The sequence below is a fragment of the Salvelinus sp. IW2-2015 genome, linkage group LG32 (assembly GCF_002910315.2).
Source record: "Salvelinus sp. IW2-2015 linkage group LG32, ASM291031v2, whole genome shotgun sequence".
In the NCBI taxonomy this organism is placed as follows: domain Eukaryota; kingdom Metazoa; phylum Chordata; class Actinopteri; order Salmoniformes; family Salmonidae; genus Salvelinus; species Salvelinus sp. IW2-2015.
Window position 1 is genome coordinate 10,719,805 of NC_036871.1, and position 17,813 is coordinate 10,737,617.

General features: G+C 42.3%; 1 protein-coding gene across 1 annotated transcript in view; it reads right to left on the bottom strand.

The window, feature by feature from the left end:
• Positions 1–1,250: 1,250 nt before the first annotated feature.
• The window catches only part of LOC111957291 (inhibin beta C chain-like), a 30,353-nt gene continuing 13,790 nt past the window's right edge, over positions 1,251–17,813 (bottom strand). The window contains exons 3-4 of the mRNA XM_023978084.2: positions 4,702–5,077; positions 1,251–2,492 (exon numbers count right to left, since the gene is read on the bottom strand). Coding sequence (XP_023833852.2) covers positions 1,699–2,492; positions 4,702–5,077 — 1,170 coding nt within the window. The 3' untranslated portion in view covers positions 1,251–1,698. The remainder of the gene's footprint in view (positions 2,493–4,701; positions 5,078–17,813) is intronic.

Genomic DNA, 17,813 nt, shown 5'->3' on the forward strand with positions numbered 1-17,813 from the left:
TAAACACTACTCATTTGTCCCGTAGGTCATTCACTCCTTGGTCAAGGCTACACTCTTAGAATAAAGGGTTCCAAAATGGTTCTTCGGCTGTCCCCATAGAACCATCTGTGGAAAATGTCCTACATGGAACCAAAAAGGGTTCTACCTGGAACCAAAAAGGGTTATTCAAAGGGTTCTCCTATACTCCCAGTCGGTATTAGATAGAATGTCGCAGCCTCGCCCCACCTGTGGGGAAAACAACCTGTGGTTACCTAGGTTACCCTATTGGCTCACAGAAAAATCTTGACCTTTTCAAACACAATTTTCTTGTCTGCTTGTTTTATTCAGTTACAAACTGACATTTAAGAGAAGTACGACATGTCTAAAGATTACTTTTCAACATTGCCTGCTCCCGAGCGTTCTCACTACTTAGAAAAATGTACAGTTGTAGGGCTTCCCTCATGCCCTTTTGCAGCCACGTGAGTGAGTGCTACTGTAGCTAGCTACCGACCGGAACATTAAGCTAGCCAAGACCAACAACACAAACAAACAGACTATACAGCTACAAGTAGTGAGTGGCGTTACGAACGAACTATACTAAACAAGATGCCTTACCTGTGATTAAACGTTTTCCACACAGATAACTAGCTACGTGCACCTTCTTGGACACCAGCTGCCCACAATTTCCTACTCTTCCACATCGAATAGCCTGAAGCCAAAGGGCTCTTCTCGCAGGCTCTATTTCCCAACTTGGAAGCATTGTGAACCATAGGTCGGGATTTTTGACCTGGTTACATGTTCATTGAACAACACAGCAGCTTTTCAGCATGTTTTGTTCGTTCTTTTATGTTCTAAGTAGCACCTTTTTTTCTAAGAGTGCACAGTATGAACGGTTTCAAGGCTACAGCTGCATGATATTGGCTATCATATATGTATTTCACGGCACACCCTAACCTTGAAATATTATCTGACTAGATGGTATTCCGAAGCACAACAACACATATCTTGTCAGAATTTCAAGTTCTGTTACTGTTGCTAAGGAATTAAACACATGGGGTAAAAACATAATTTGTATGTAAAAATATTTATTGTAAAGTTTGTGTACAGATGCATTCAGGCACAACAACCCAACATAAAGTAGTAATATCCATACTACCATTATTGAAATGTTAAAGAATAGTATATTTTCTATGGACAAACTTCCAAAATGTTTGGAAATAATACTGTACATAGTATTAAATTCAATTGAATATATATTTAAAGTACAGTGATGTAAGGAACATACTAAATATTGTAACATTGAAAACTACAAACAATACAAATACGTTTTAGACCCTGTTAAATAAATAATGTAATTTTGTACATAGTCTTGGAAGAATATGACATTACGGGCCACATGAGACTAACATAAGTTTAATCTTCCAAATATCGGAATCATCACTCCACAGTAACTTGAATTGTTTACAATGAACCTATTTTTGCTCTCAGAATCCATGGATGATGGATGATGTTGGGTATTTTTGTTTGTTTAACCATTGAAAAGGACACTAGGAATGTCACTAATTGAGCATGACAACTGTTATTTTCTTACTTCCTTTGAAAACAGTAACCCTTCTATTTCAGAATGTACCACTAGCACATTGTATCTAATGGCTCGCCAAAAGGAAAAAGTTTGTTCCAACTCTTTTATTGTCCTTGCCTGGTCTTGTCCCGAAGGACTCAAGCACAGTGGCATTTGCTGACAATCAAGTCATTGAAGGGTGTGAGCTTCAACTTTCCCCGACTGTCGTAGTGCATGAGGACCATAGGTTCATAGGCTGCCGGCACACAACAGGGCCGAGGTGTTGCTCCCTTGTTGATATGATGAAGACGAGACTTCACCTGCGCGTGCATGCTAGCTGGCTTGTAGTTGTGGGGGCAGGAGCCGTCACAGAAGTGCATGTTGTAACCATCGGGGGCAACGACCCAGTCTGACCAGCCAATCTCCTTGAAGGACACGTTGACAGACTTTCGGCAGCAGCGACCATCTTCATCGCAGTTGTCTTCTTTGTTGGAGCGAGTCCGTCTCCTTCTGCCTGCTGATCTAGGCTCTACAAGGTCTACCTCCAGGACCATCTGAGGGGTCCTCTTGGGATCAGTTCCCTCTTCGACGACCAGTCCTACTTCCACAACCAGAGAGTAGCCGTCCGACCTCCCTCTCCACTTATCAACAACAGTTCTGATGTCCAAAGTTAAATCTCCAGTTCTTGTAGCGAGCGTCTGAACAAGGGTCTCCGTGTGAATCAATAGAGAAGAGTTCAGCGGTTTCATCTCATAGATCTTAACATGAACCTCTTCACTAATCGTGGGCTCGGCAGCTTTCGAGCCATCCAACAGTTGTCTGTAGAGCTTCAGCTCAGCCCGGGCCAAAGTGAGATCCTTCCTGATGTTTGGGTTCTTGTGGAAGACGGCTCTGTACCAAAGCACATCTGATGTGTGTTCCTCATCAGTCCGAAGCACTTTGAAAGGCTCCACTGAAAGAGGTGAAAAGAAGGTTGTTAGACAAATGCTCAGCTTCTTGGAATTACTGTCATCACTTCAATAGGCTGTGCTTTTAAGAGTTATAATGGATCTGTCTTTACCGCCTCAAARAATTGCTAAATTACATTAAAATGATTTACAAATTAGAATAGTTCATTATTATATACCTTGGAGAAGAGGTACAGTTGAAGTCGGAAGTTTACATACACCTTAGCCAAATACATTTAAACTCAGTTTTTCACAATTCCTGACATTTAATCTTAGTAAAAATTCCCTGTTTTAGGTCAGTTAGGATCACTACTTTGTTTTAAGAATATGAAATGTCAGAATAATAGTAGAGTGAATTATTTCAGCTTTTATTTCTTTCATCACATTCCCAGTGGGTCAGAAGTTTACATACACTCAATTAGTATTTGGTAGCATTGCCTTTAAATTGTTTAACGTGGTTCAAATGTTTCGGGTAGCCTTCCACAAGCTTCCCACAATAAGTTGGGTGMATTTTGGCCCATTCCTCCTGACAGAGCTGGTGTAACTGAGTCAGGTTTTTAGGCCTTGCTCACACACAATTTTCAGGGGTCAGGGCTTTGTGATGGCCACTCCAATACCTTGACTTTGTTGTCCTTAAGCCATTTTGCCACACCTTTGGAAGTATGCTTGGGGTCATTGTCCATTTGGAAGACCCAAGGTTTAACTTCCTGACTGATGTCTTGAGATGTTGCTTCAATATATCCACATAATTTTCCAGCCTCATGATGCCATCTATTTTGTGAAGTGCACCAGCAAAGCACCCCCACAACATGATGCTGCCACCCCCGTGCTTCATGACTGGGATGGTGATTTTCGGCTTGCAAGCCTCCCCCCATTTCCTACAAACATAATGATGGTCATAATGGCCAAACAATTCTATTTTTCTTTCATCAGACCAGAGGACGTTTCTCCAAAAAGTACGATCTTTGTCCACATGTGCAGTTGCAAACCGTAGTCTGGATTTTGTATGGCGGTTTGGAGCAGTGGCTTCTTCCTTGCTGAACGGTCTTTCAGGTGATGTCTATATACGACTTGTTTTACTGTGGATATAGATACTTATGAACCTGTTTCCTCCAGCATCTTCACAACGTCTTTTGCTGTTGTTCTGGGATTGATTTGCACTTTTCGCACCGAAGTACGTTCATCTCTAGGAGACAGAACACGTCTCCTTCCTGAGCGGTATGACGACTGCGTGGTCCCATGGTGTATATACTTGCGTACTATTGTTTGTACAGATGAACGTAGTACCTTCAGGTGTTTGGAAATTGCTCCCAAGGATGAACCAGACTTGTGGAGGTCTACATTTTTTTTGATTTTCYCATGATGCCAAGCAAAGAGTCACTGATTTTGAAGGTAGGCCTTGAAATACATCCACAGGTACACCTCCAATTGACTCAAATGATGTCAAATTGCCTATCAGAAGCTTCTAAAGCCATGACATAATTTTCTGGAATTTTCATAGCTGTTTACAGGCACAGTCAACATAGTGTATGTAAACTTCTGACCCACTGGAATTGTGATACAGTGAATTATAAGTGAAATAATCTGTCTGTAAACAATTGTTGGAAAAATTACTTGTGTCATGCACAAACTAGATGTCCTAACCGACTTGCCAAAACTATAGTTTGTTAGCAAGAAATTTGTGGAGTGGTTGAAAAACAAGTTTTAATGACTCCAACCTAAGTGTATGTAAACTTCCGACTTCAACTGTAATTAATATCTGCTCTCGGAATTACTATCAAGCCTTTGCTAAGTCCAAATGCTAATGTTAATGGTAGGCTTTTGTTGGAGTGCACACAAAAACGAAGCACTAAGACTAAATTATATGACTCACTCATTCTCACGAGATATGGTTTGAGAAAACACTGACAGGTACATTAACATTATACCCCAAAAATGTTTTTTAAGGCTTTTTGTTTGTTTCTTCATAAAAGCGCATTATTCTTGTTGAAGACACCACCGTGGGAGAATGTTTATTGGGACACAGGTACACACCTTTTACAAAGCCCAAACCATTGGCTTTGACGTCTAACTCAGACCTTTTCAATAGGTTATAAATACACCATACGTAAAGGCAAAATTCCATGCAGTCAGATCTAAATCTAGAATGTCAACAGTCAGGTCCTTGTGGTTAAAACCAGTACAGTAGAAATGTGTCTTTAAATAAGGTCTCACCTGTGGCTGGGAGAAGCAGGGTGGATGTCCTCCTAAGGGAATGCCGGGATTCCCCCTCCTGACTGGAGTTCCCTGTCAGATGCCTCAGTGTTTCCCTGTAGAGCTGATGCATCCTCCTCAGCTCCTCCTCTGAAGCCAATTCCCTGGGCCTGGGCTCCTTCTCCATCCCCACGGAGCTCAAGATGCCTGTCTTCACTGCCTCCAGGAGCAGGGCCCTCTGGCTCTCCTCCTGCCCCAGGCGGGGTGTACTGTCTTGGGCCAGGCGGGGCCGGCCCTCCCCCTGATGGAGGCTGGAGAGGAGGGCCACCCAAGAGAAGAGAAAACGCAGTGCGACTGAGCTAGGCATGGTTGGTTTGTTCTCAGAGGTGCACCCTGTCTGGGGTTGTCAATGTTATGAATGAAATTCCAGACATGCTTTCATTTATACAGCTCCTGCATGGCCACACCTCTCCTTGATGTCAGGTGAGCACTCTTCATTATGTAGAGGATTATGTAGCATGCATTATCTATCATGTTCCACAAGGTGGGAAAGCACGCTTTGTATAGTACTCCTTAGAAGAAATTAATATAATTCATGTCTGAAAACAGTCGAACCTTTCATGTATTGATTGAGTTCAATGGATTGTTTGCAGACAAAATACTGCATATAACCATATATAATACCGCTCATATTAGTGGTATCAATATGTGTTGTAAATACAATACGCTATGATTGTATGAGCTATGACTAACCCTAAGCTATGACTTTCACCAAAGCAGAGCCACTGTAAAATGTGTGGTGAGACAACGTTCGTCTCAATACTTTTCAAACTGTCACAACACTTCCAAAGCAGCGGCACGGACCAGGCCAGCTACTTCTCAGCACATTTTTGCCTTCCAGGTCCAACATTTTGCTGCTCTGTCGCAGTCTACCATGGAAGCAATATTGATTGGCCTTTCGTTCATTCAAGCACCACTACGCTCCAGCGAGTCACAACCTTTCGAGCACTCGAGCAGTGCAGAAGTTGATCTCTACGTTCACATGCGAGCTGTCCTGAGCAAAATGAAGCGCCCATCAATCTAGTCGCTGAGCTTATTTATTTTAGGGAAAGGGATTTACAAAAGTAAAACTAGCAATAGGCTGGTTACGGTTCATAGTCTGCAAAAAGAAATCTACAAAAACACACTGTAGCATTTGTCTTGGCAGGCCTACTGTAGTCAGGTTGATTAAGCAATAAGGCCCGAGGGGGTGTGGTATATCTCCATTATACCACGGCTAAGGGCTGTTCTTATGCACGACGCAGCGCGGATGGATACAGCCATTGGCCATATATGGATGGGTACAGTATATTGGCCATATACCACAAACCCCGGAGGTGACTTATTGCTATTATAAACTGGTTACCAACATAATTAGAAGAGTAAAAACAAATGTTTTGTCATACCAATCAGCATTAAGGCCTCGAACCACCCAGTTTATAATATCTCTTTTGGAATGCAATTGTCTTAAAAGGGCAGTGTCCTAATCTTCTCAAAATTATAAACATTTATGCAATTAATACAGTGCAATTCTAAAGAATGGAGTAATGACTTACATTGCTAAATTATATTAAACAGCTTTTTAATACATATCATCATAACCAAATATAGCCTGCATGAACCCAATGCATTTAAAAACGACATCATCTGGGCCAGTAGAAATTCTGTTCTGGCCAGTAGATTTTTGGCCAACTGGCCCGCTTGAGCCAGTGAGAAGAGTTAAAGTTGGAACCTGTTATAGCCTACGAATGGGACCCAGAGTTTTGATTGATCAGTTCAAATGTTTATTTTTTATTTAACTTGCCAAGCCAGTTAAGGTCAAATTCTTATTTACAATGACAACCTACACCAGCCAAACCTGGACGACACTGGGCCAATTGTGCGCCGCCCTATGGGACTCCCAATCACAGCCAGTTGTGATACAGCCTGGATTTGAACCAGGCTGCGCCACTCGGGAGATCAGGAAAAACTCCATTCCACAGAAAAGACACATAMGAATTTTGCAACCTCTGCACCAAAGGCATTGTAATGATATAGAATTAACCTCCTCAGGCATCATTTGATCAAGTAAATGACATACACGACTACTGTATATCATGTCAGCATTAATTATTGTGGATCCCTATCATGTAATATTCTAATTGTCTCTTTCCCCATGTCATCATGACCACTCTGTTAGCCTTATCAGAAAAATGGCGTGTCACAGCAATTGACCACATATTACAGATACTGTAGTGTTTGTTGTGGAAGACACTTGTACTGTAAATAGACAGTAGATTCTTTTCATTTATGGTGGGTGGATCTCTTTTCTCCAGACTATGTGGAAGTCAGTCAGACTTCTTTAACCAGTATCAGCGCAGGATCAGTACATTGTGTGTTTATGGTGGCGTCCCCACCCTATGACGTGTCTCCAAGTGTGACTGACACTATTTTCTCCACTGTGGCAGCTTTTCTCTTTTTCGGGTTTATAAAGCAGTCACAGTGGCCTTCAAATAGACACACAATGTGTGCTTGAAGCATATGAACCTTGTAATGGAAGCAGGGCCAGCCCTAAACGTTATTGACATTAGTGGTCGCGTAGGGCCCCCAGCCCCTAGGTGGCCCCTGACCAAATAAACAAGTATTTTAGATGTTTTATTTTCTGGGAAACCGAGTGGAATTAGAATATTAGAATACAGAAGGTGCAATTTCAAAATGTGGTAGTGCATCAGCAGTTTTTCTGTTATGTCAGTCACTCAATTAGCCGATTTTTTCAGTCACTCAATTAGCCAACATTTTTTAGATTGCTAAGTTGGTCTAGCCAGCTATCTAACTTGTAGTAATCAAGGCCAAATTACTGATGGGGCCCTGACCTCCAGGGAGCGCACATTGATTTTGTTAGTCACTCTTACAGTACTCAGATATGTTTCTCTCCGGCATCAAGAGGATAAGGATAGGGCCGGCCTTGAATGGAGGGTGCTATGTGCACTGTAAGTTAAGTCTCCTGCAATCAATTATTTTATTTCTGTCCATAAAACCGGTTTTAAATCAGGAAAGGTGGTTAGAACGGTTTTGAAGAGGATAACCTGGAGAATGGATATGGTTGTGGAATAATGATTATCATAATACAATGTTTTTTCTTGTATAAGCAGAGAATGGCCTATATGAAAAAGCCATACATTCAATGTCATCAAATCGTATGTGACTAGGCCTAGTTTATTGAAGTGAGCGTCACTAACATTAACCACATTTCTGACTATATTGCCTAATTGGACTGTGTAAATTTCCAATCTATGAGTCACTGACATGATTAAACAATCACGTGCAATGTGAATTAGACCTTGGGGCTAAAAGTGTGTGAAAGGTGACCAAGTATGAATCATCGACAGACCGACAGTGACATTCACTTTCTCATGTCAGGGTGAGCAAACAGAACAGGATATTGAGTAATCAGCCTTAGGCCCACTGTCAGCATTACAAAGGGAAGGTGTTATTTTTGAGACCGGAAGGCATAGAGCGCTGCCACTCCCAATTACGATCACATTCTGGATTCCACTAGGACAATGGCTCGTTTGAACTGACAGTGCTGTATAGCCTATATGGGTGACCACTCATTCTTTACTTCATTTTCGATGACATCTAACGAATGGAATGGGTGGACATTGGGCTTGCTTGGCAAATGTATTTAGAAGGTGTATTCTGGAGTAGCTTGAATTGTTTTATGTATCAATGTTTTATTACAATCATTTTATAATAATTGTTTGTATAACAATATTTTAATACAACGTAGCAATGTCAGTGCAGACAAGCAAGGATGTCACATTGGGTCAATTCTGTTCCTTGAGATTAAATGAATGCCATAGCTTTCAATTACATTTCAATTAAGTTTTCAATGAATTAAACATTTCATTTTGTGAATAACCACAAACTGAATAGAATCATTTGCAGTATGAGCACTTGTCATCTCTCAAATAGATCGTTACAGTTTTTGGTTTAGCTAGCTAGCAAATGTTTTGCCATATTAGAATTGACATGTAATCAGTCAAAACACCTCAAAACAAGACATGGTATCAAGAACAAGATTAAACTAGCTGAAATGAGCCACACGATTCCCCATGTGGAATTTTCTTGTCATTCTTTCAAGCAATCTGGCCATCCAGAATCACAACAACACATGGACTTCTGCCACAAAGGAGCATGCGCATTGTTTTCGTGGCGTTGTCAGGTAACCAATCTACAAAGAAGACCCTGAGTGTTCCTGACTGTGACCCAGGGGAAAACAACTGCCCCCTCTCATTGAACCCACAGAGTTCAAGGCCGACCGCGGTACTGCAGGCATTGTTTGCAGAAAACAGTTTGCTCCATATACATTTCAAATTTTGTTACAGCCTTATTCCAAAATGTATTAAACAAAATGTTGCCCTCATCAATCTACACACAATACCCCATAACGACAAAGCAAAAACAGGTTTTAAGAAATTGTTGCTAATGTATTAAACATAAAAAACTGAAATATCACATTTACATAAGTATTCAGACCCGTTACTCAGTACTTTGTTGAACCACCTTTGGCAGCGATTACAGCCTTGAGTCTTCTTGAGTATGACGCTACAAGCTTGGCACATCTGTATTTGGGGAGTTTCTACCATTCTTCTCTGCAGATCCTCTCAAGCTCTGTAAGGTTGGATGGGAAGTGTTGCTGCACAGCTATTTTCAGGTCTCTCCAGAGATGTTCAAGTCCGGGCTCTGGCTGGGCCACTCAAGGACATTCAGAGACTTGTCCCGAAGCCACTCCTGCATTTTCTTGGCTGTGTGTTTAGGGTCGTTGTCCTGAGGTGAACCTTTTCGCCAGTCTGATATCCTGAGCGCTCTGGAGCAGGTTTTCATCAACGATCTCTCTGTACTTTGCTCCGTTCATCTTTCCCTCGATCCTGACTAGTCTTCCAGTCCCTGCAGCTGAAATACATCCCCACAGCATGATGGTGCCACCACCATGCTTCACCATAGGGATGGTGCCAGGTTTCCTCCAGATTTGGTGCTTGGCATTCAGGCCAAAGAGTTCAATCTTGGTTTCATCAGACAAGAGAATCTTGTTTCTCATGGTCTGAAAGTCTTTAGGTGCCTTTTGGCAAACTCCAAGCGGGTTGTCATGTGCCTTTCACTGAGGAGTGGCTTCCGTCTGGCCACTCTACCATAAAGGCCTGATTGGTGGAGTGCTGCAGAGATGGTTGTCCTTCTAGAAGGTTCTTCCACCTCCACAGAGGAACTCTAGATCTCTGTCAGAGTGACCATCACCTCCCTGTCCAAGGCCCTTCTCCCCCGACAAATTTTATTTGTCACGTACACATAGTTATCAGATGTGAAATGCAAGTGTAGCGAAATGCTTGTGCTTCTAGTTCCGACAGTGCAGTAATATCTAACAATAATATCTAAAAGTAATATCTAACAAGTAATCTAACAATTCCCCAACAGCTACCTAATACACACAAATCTAAAGGGGTGAATGAGAATATGTACGTGTAAGTATATGGATGAGCGATGGCGAAGGTGCAGTAGATCATATAAAATACAGTACTATATATACACATGTGATGTGAGTTATGTAAGATATGTAAACATTATTAAAGTGGAATTATTTAGAGTGCATTGTATAAAGTGACTAAAGATCCATTTATTAAAGTGGCCAGTGATTGGGTCTCAATGTAGGCAGCAGCCTCTCTGAGATAGTGATTTCTCTATAGCAGTCTGGTGGCCTTGAGATAGAAGCTGTTTTTCAGTCTCTCGGTCCCAGGTTTGATGCACCTGTACTGACCTCGCCTTCTGGATGATAGCGGTGTGAACAGGCAGTGGCTCAGGTGGTTGATGTCCTTGATGATCTTTTTGGCCTTCCTGTGACATCGGGTGCTGTAGGTGTCATGGAGGGCAGGTAGTTTGCCCCCGGTGATGCATTGTGCAGAACGCACCACCCTCTGGAAAGCCTTGCAGTTGAGGGTGGTGCAGTTGCCATGCCCGCCTGACAGGATGCTCTCGATTGTGCATCTGTAAAAGTTTGTCAGGGTTTTGGGTGACAAGCCAAATTTCTTCAACCTCCTGAGTTTGAAGAGGCGCTGTTGCGCTTTCTTCACCACACTGTTTGTGTGAGTGGACCATTTCAGTTTGTCTGTGATGTGTACGCCAAGGAACTTAAAACTTTCCTCCTTCTCCACTGCTGTCGCTTCGATGTGGATAGAGGGGTGCTCCCTCTGCTGTTTCCTGAAGTCCACGATCATCTCCTTTGTGTTGTTGACGTTGAGTGAGATGTTGTTTTCCTGACACCACATTCCAAGTGCCCTCACCTCCTCCCTGTAGGCTGTCTCGTCATTGTTGGTAATCAGGCCCACTACTGTTGTGTCGTCTGCAAACTCTATGATTGAGTTGGAGGCGTGCATGGCCACGCAGTCGTGGGTGAACAGGGAGTACAGGAGGGGGCTGAGCACGCACCCTTGTGAGGCCCCAGTGTTGAGGGTCAGCGAAGTGAAGATGTTTTTTCCTACCTTCACCACCTGGGGGCGGCCCGTCAGAAAGTCCAGGACCCAATTCACAGGGTGGGGTTGAGACCAGGGCCTCCAGCTTGATGATGAGCTTGGAGGTTACTATGGTGTTGAATGCTGAGCTGTAGTCAATGAACAGCATTCTTACATAGGTATTCCTTTTGTCCAGATGGGATGGGGCAGTATGCAATGTGATGGCGATTGCGTCGTCTGTGGACCTGTTGGGGCGGTATGCAAACTGAAATGGGTCTAGGGTGGCCGGTAAGGTGGAGGTGATATGATCCTTGACTAGTCTCTCAAAACACTTCATGATGACAGAAGTGAGTGCTGCAGGGCGATACTCATTTAGTAACGTTGTCTTTGCCTTCTTGGGTACAGGAACAATGGTGGCCATCTTGAAGCATGTGGGAACAGCAGACTGGGATAGGGAGCGATTGAATATGTCCGTAAACACACCAGCCAGCTGGTCTGCGCATGCTTTGATAACGTGGCTAGGGATGCCGTCTGGGCCAGCAGCCTTGCGAGGGTTAACACGTTTAAATGTTTTACTCACGTCAGACACAGAGAAGGAGAGGGGGGGGCACAGTCCTTTTTAGCGGGCTGCGACGGTGGCACTGTATTATCCTCAAAGTGGGCAAAGAAGGTGTTTAGTTTGTCTGGAAGCGTGACGTCGGTGTCAGTGATGTGGCTGGATTTATTTTTGTAGTCCGTGATTTCCTGTAGACCCTGCCACATACGTCTCGTGTCTGAGCCGTTGAATTGCAACTCCACTTTGTCCCTGTACCGGCATTTCACTTCTTTGATTGCCTGGCGGAGGAAATAACTACACTGTTTATATTCAGACATATTCCCAGACCTCTTTCCATGGTTAAATGTGGTGGATCGCTCTTTCAGTTTTGCGCGAATACCGCCATCCATCCACGGAAGAGTCTTGGTGGTTCCAAACGTCTTCCATTTAAGAATGATGGAGGCCACTGTGTTCTTGGGGACCTTCAATGCTGCAGACATTTTTTGGTACCCTTCCTCAGATCTGTGCCTCGACACAATCCTGTCTCGGAGCTCTATAGACAATTCCTTTGACCTCGGGGCTTGTTTTTTTCTCTGACATGCACTGTCAACCGTGGGACCTTGTATAGACAGGTGTGTGCCTTTCCAAATCATGTCCAATCAAATTTACCACAGGTGGACTCCAATCAAGTTGTAGAAACATTTCAAGGTTCATCAATGGAAACAGGATTTCGAGTCTCATAGCAAAGGGTCTGAATAGGTGTCTTATTTTTATTTTTTATTACATTTGCAAAAATGTCAAAAATCTGTTTTCGCTTTGTCATTATGGGGTATTGTGTGTAGATTGCTGAGGATTTTTTATTGAATCCATTTTAGAATAAAGCTGTWCCGTAACAAAATGTGGAAAAAGTCAAGGGGTCTGAATACTTTCCCGAATGCACTGTATGTCCTTGAACCAATTATTTTAAAATCGCACACAGAAGAAATTATAAGGACAATTTATTAGCTAATTAGACCTGTCGGATCCAGGTCGGCCTTCAATTTCAAATACTCAATGAGAGGGGGCAGCACTGAGCTAGCCTGCAACATCACATCCAGGAGTAGCTCAAACTTCACATGTTACGTCTACATAAATCTTCCACATGAGACGCCATCTTAACCGACTTCCTTGCCTTCACATGCGCTATTCAGTCTTCACATAAGAATCAAGGGTGTCACGTGATCGATGGCATTGTCCATTAATAGTGCATATAGAGTCATTGGTGTGACCTGACCGGAAAAACTCTGAGCCCTACTTATATAACATTAAAATGCATATCAAGGTCATCAAAGTTGACCCCATGGAATACTATATTATCTTTTGTTTAGATGAGTCATTCAATTCCTACTGTATGAAGATGTGAGATGGACTTTGGTAGAAATGCATGGTTTGCTTGCTGTGCTAACGTACAATGTCGTAGCAGCTTCATGGTCCATTCACGAAGACCAGTTTAATGCTTGTGTGTGTGTAAGCTGTGTGGCGTCCCATCAGAAGGCAGGGTGTAAACATCATCCTCTCTCTCCCACACACCGGCAGATTGTCAAGGAGGCAGGATGTGGGTGTAGCTATCAGTGAAGGAGTCTAAGGCAGGACATACTGTAGAATGGCATGTCTCCCTCTAGTGGCAATAAGAATATAATGCGGTCCATAATAGAGTTTACCAGTAAGTGTTCTATAAAAGTTTATCTTCATGCATCTATGATCAGCTTAGCCTCCCCAAATCCCAACCTTCACCATTAGGAGAGAAACTGCAAAACTGGCCTAAGATCAGTGTTTAGGGGCATTTTCATGCTACACCAGAGTCCTGGGGCTGAATTGATGTTAGTTGCTATTGATAGCGTAACATGTAGCCTATAGCGTATGTGATCAAGCATAACAGTGTAGGCCATTAAGATTGGAAGATAAACTTGTCATCTGTAGATAGTGTCATGAYGTTGGGTTGGGGGTAGGTTTACGACAGTCATAAATACCTCTTTCCCCCTTTTTCTCTCTCCCCACTATAACTGATGTGACATAAGGAAACCCATGGGTTAACATAGAGATTCTGGGTAACATCAGAAGTTGGGGGAAATGAACTATATTCTGATAATCCAACCAACTGAACATATGCGGTGGTACTTAAGGTATATTATGTCAGTTCGGTTGCCCTCTGACACATTCTCATCAATGATAGAATGACAAACTCTACTGTGGAAAGTATAAATGTCAGAGGTATCGGATTCACATGGAATTGTTGTTTAATTCAAATGTTTGAATATGAGATTATTTGTGAAGAGATGAAATGTAAATTTAGCTTCCAAATGAGAGATCTGTGCTTTCATAAGTTTTCCTCAGCTCAACCAGTGGCACGCCCCTGTGAAGAGACCTGGGTAATAGACTTTTCAGACACACCCCTCTACCTCCACTATATAAAGCCAGTGACAAAAATGTAACTTCCTGTTCCGGGTACATTTTGGATGACGATCCGATGTCAAGATGGTTCAGACAATAACTACAGAACTAGGCCAACATCAGCATGGACTTTGATTGTGAATGGTATGAACTTTGAACTCGTGTTCACTACAGAAGTGATATCTCCTAGCCGTTGAGTTGGCAACAGCTGCTACAAACGCAGGTTAGGAAGGACAGTCCGAGTATCCCGTCTACTACCCACAACGTTACTACAACATCTCCCGTGACCAACAGAGACATTCTCCAAAGGACAGAGGACTCGGGTTGTCGATACGGCCTTCCATCTACCACCAACCTACTGAAGCGCAGCTCAGAGTAAATATGTATTGCATTTTCCTTGTCAAATGGGCGGTAATTTAGAATGCATAAGAAACTATATTTACGAGAGCACAGCTTTTGCCCTGTTCCGAATCTCCCGCTCTTTCACTAAAATCCCGCCCCTTCCCTTTGTGTAACAAGCTGTCATATCTATTCCGCCCGCTAGGGACGTTTTCTGTATGACGTAATTTGTGATCAAGTTATGATCTAATTGTATATGTGTGATTCTGTGTGATTAGTTAGGTATTTAGTAAATAAATAATTAAACCCAATTTTGTATTGCTGATTCAACTTGTTAGCCAGGATTCTTGCAGATAATCAAGGACTTACAACTTTCAGATGAGACTGAATAAAATGAYGATTAATGTGACGGCTATTTAGTAAAATATTACAAAATCTTTAAGAGTTTATTCGAAAGATAACAGCTCTATAAATATTCTTTCGTGGTGTCCCTCTCTAGTTAATTAATATTTACATGATTAGTTCAATCAGGTAATATTAATTGCGGATAAGTTATTTTATAGAATAGCATGTCATAACAATCAATCTGGCATAGTCAAAGACACAACATATTTGTGCCCCCTGTGAGGAGTCTAAGATAGAATGAGGCTTTCATTTTGATTCAGCCTGTATAAAATTTAAAAGCAGATTCCATAATATACCAAATTTACTATACACATTTTTGGAGTGATAGACAAGCATTGTTGAGTGTGTGTGCGCGGAGATTCCCCGCCCCGCGCTGTTCTCTGACATAGTCAGTGGACAACGTAAGCGAATACATTTCTTGTATGAGGCTGAGAAAGCTAAATTATAGAAATCTGAGAAATAGTGCGTTTGGCCAAACGCAGGGCTATTTCTGCCTGGCGCGTCTCATACGCGGGTAGGCCAGGTCATTATTAATTTCTCGAGCAAGGACAAAGAGCCAGCCGATTGAAATTCAGGAGATATAGCTCGACCAGCGATAATATTATCTCTCTCGGTGCATTTCATGTTTGCCGCGTGTTCCGGTTAAAACATCGTCAAAAAACGCCGAAAAGGGTTTGAACATAATACGTTATTAGTAAAACCTTTCCCTTGCCAAGGGAATCCTACRTGCTACATTTTYAGGCACAAAGGAGGGTTAGCTGGCACGAGGTGCTAAAGCTAACAAGGAAAAATAGCATTTTTTCCCCTGGTGCCACGCTGAAATTCCTCCGCGTCGCGGAACGGAAGTCCCGCACGCGGGTAGTTCCGTTTCATTTCAGCGTGTGAAATCATTGGCCGCTGAAGTGTGCCAGTATATTCGTTCATGAAGAATTATTCAGGTCACACTCAAGTCATTACTTATGATTTCCAGACGAATATCAATGTCTTATCCAATTGAACTAATAAGTGTAAATCTGGCCATTTACATTCTGAAATAGATATTTTAAATAATATCCAAATTGTTGAGTTCTCTAAATAAGACATTGCAAACTTTTTCCAAACTAACCTAGATTAAGCACTTCTCAGGTTAATTMAAGTTTAATTCACAAATTGCCTATACAGGTTTGATTTATCATTAAATTGATCAATCAGTAAAATTTCGGTTTTTCAAAACCCATTTAGTAATCCAGTATTGACAGAAGCCCCGCCCCAGCGGGAATCCCATGTGGTTTCGGAGAAGTGCCACAGTGTTTGAATGTTCCAAACATTTGGTCTCTGTTTACACTTATGATATCCAATCAACAGAGATTGTATGGATTATCGTCTCATTCAATTGAATAAGTTAAATTGTTGAACATAATTBAATGTTCTTCCAATCAAATGAGACACTTTTAAACTTCTCACATTAACCTAGATGAAGCCACATCTCATGTTAATTAAAGTTTAATACCCAGATAGCCTACACAGGTAGGATTAATCATTGGCATTGATTAATTRATTCAATTTGCTTTTGCAAATTCATTCACGTCCAACTTCCACATTACTGGTACAGTACTGGTAGTTTGTCAACATCTATAAATAGATTAAACTTGTCTTTGCWGCTTCCAATTAATTCCAAATCCAAACTTTGAATAAATTTAGTGAAAAATCTCTAAATTTTTCTAATAATGTGCAAGCTACCAAAGGAGGTGGTCACCACTCCTCCGCTAAGTAGTGAACCTCCACCCATAAAAGGATTGATCTCTGACCTCAGCAGCGATACCAACCCTAATTATGCCATTAGCGAAAAAACAGCCGAAATTGCGAACGCTCTCCAAAATCAACAATCAAACACAGGCTTTGTGACGGTTCTCCCCACTTTTGCACTGATGTATCGCCAAAAAAATGTGACATCGGTCCAATACCACCGTGCACAGCTAAAGCACGTGCCAGTCATGGCTAGCATGAGGGTACAGGTGGAGAGAACTGAGCCACTATTGACAAAAGCAGGAAATGAAAACATTCTGCTAGTCGAGGAACTGCGTTTGAAATCTGAACAATTGAAAGTAATTGCAAATACTTATGACGATGAACGAGCACAAACTCTTCAACAAAATCGTCGTCTCCAGGAACAACTCGATTTAGCCAAAACTAAATACGAGGTGGTCCACTCCAAATTAGATAAATCTGTTGAGTTATCTACAAATAGGAGCGCGCAATTTGATAACATGCAGGCAGTTTTGTTGAACGTTACTCAGAGTAACACGGCGCTACTCAAAATTCTGCAGACCAAAGACGATCAGTTGATGAACACAATGACGAAGTTGGATGACAAATCAGCAGAACTCATTGAAGTCGCTGACCAAATGAATGATGAGAGAACTCGGGTGATGAAGATGGAAATCTTGATTTCTAAACAAGCGGAAGAAATCTCATCACTTAATCTCTCGCTCCGTACTCAAGACACCTATCTGCAAGCCATGACAGATAAGTTTGAGACTGAAAAGAGCAAGTGCGACACTCACGTGTCCAAAATCAGTACTCTAAGCGCTCAAGTGGACTCTGCAATGCAGCAGAATACCACCCTTAGGTACCATCTGGAGGAAGTCCAGAAGGGTCACGCTCTACAGCGTGACTATCCATCCAAGCAACCGGAGCCCGGTACTCAAAGGAGTGAAGACGATAGGTTTCAGACATTGCCTCCGTCAGGTGTCCCCCAGTCTTCTCCGCTTGGCCATTCGGCACTGAGTAATATGGCGCCTCTTGGCCAACAAAGCCAAAGCTTGGCTTCTCCTCTTGGCCTTTTGGCCCCACTTTCCCCACAGGATAAAGCCCGCCCGCTTGACGCGGAATACCTTGACAAACTCGTCAAGTATTTCCCCACC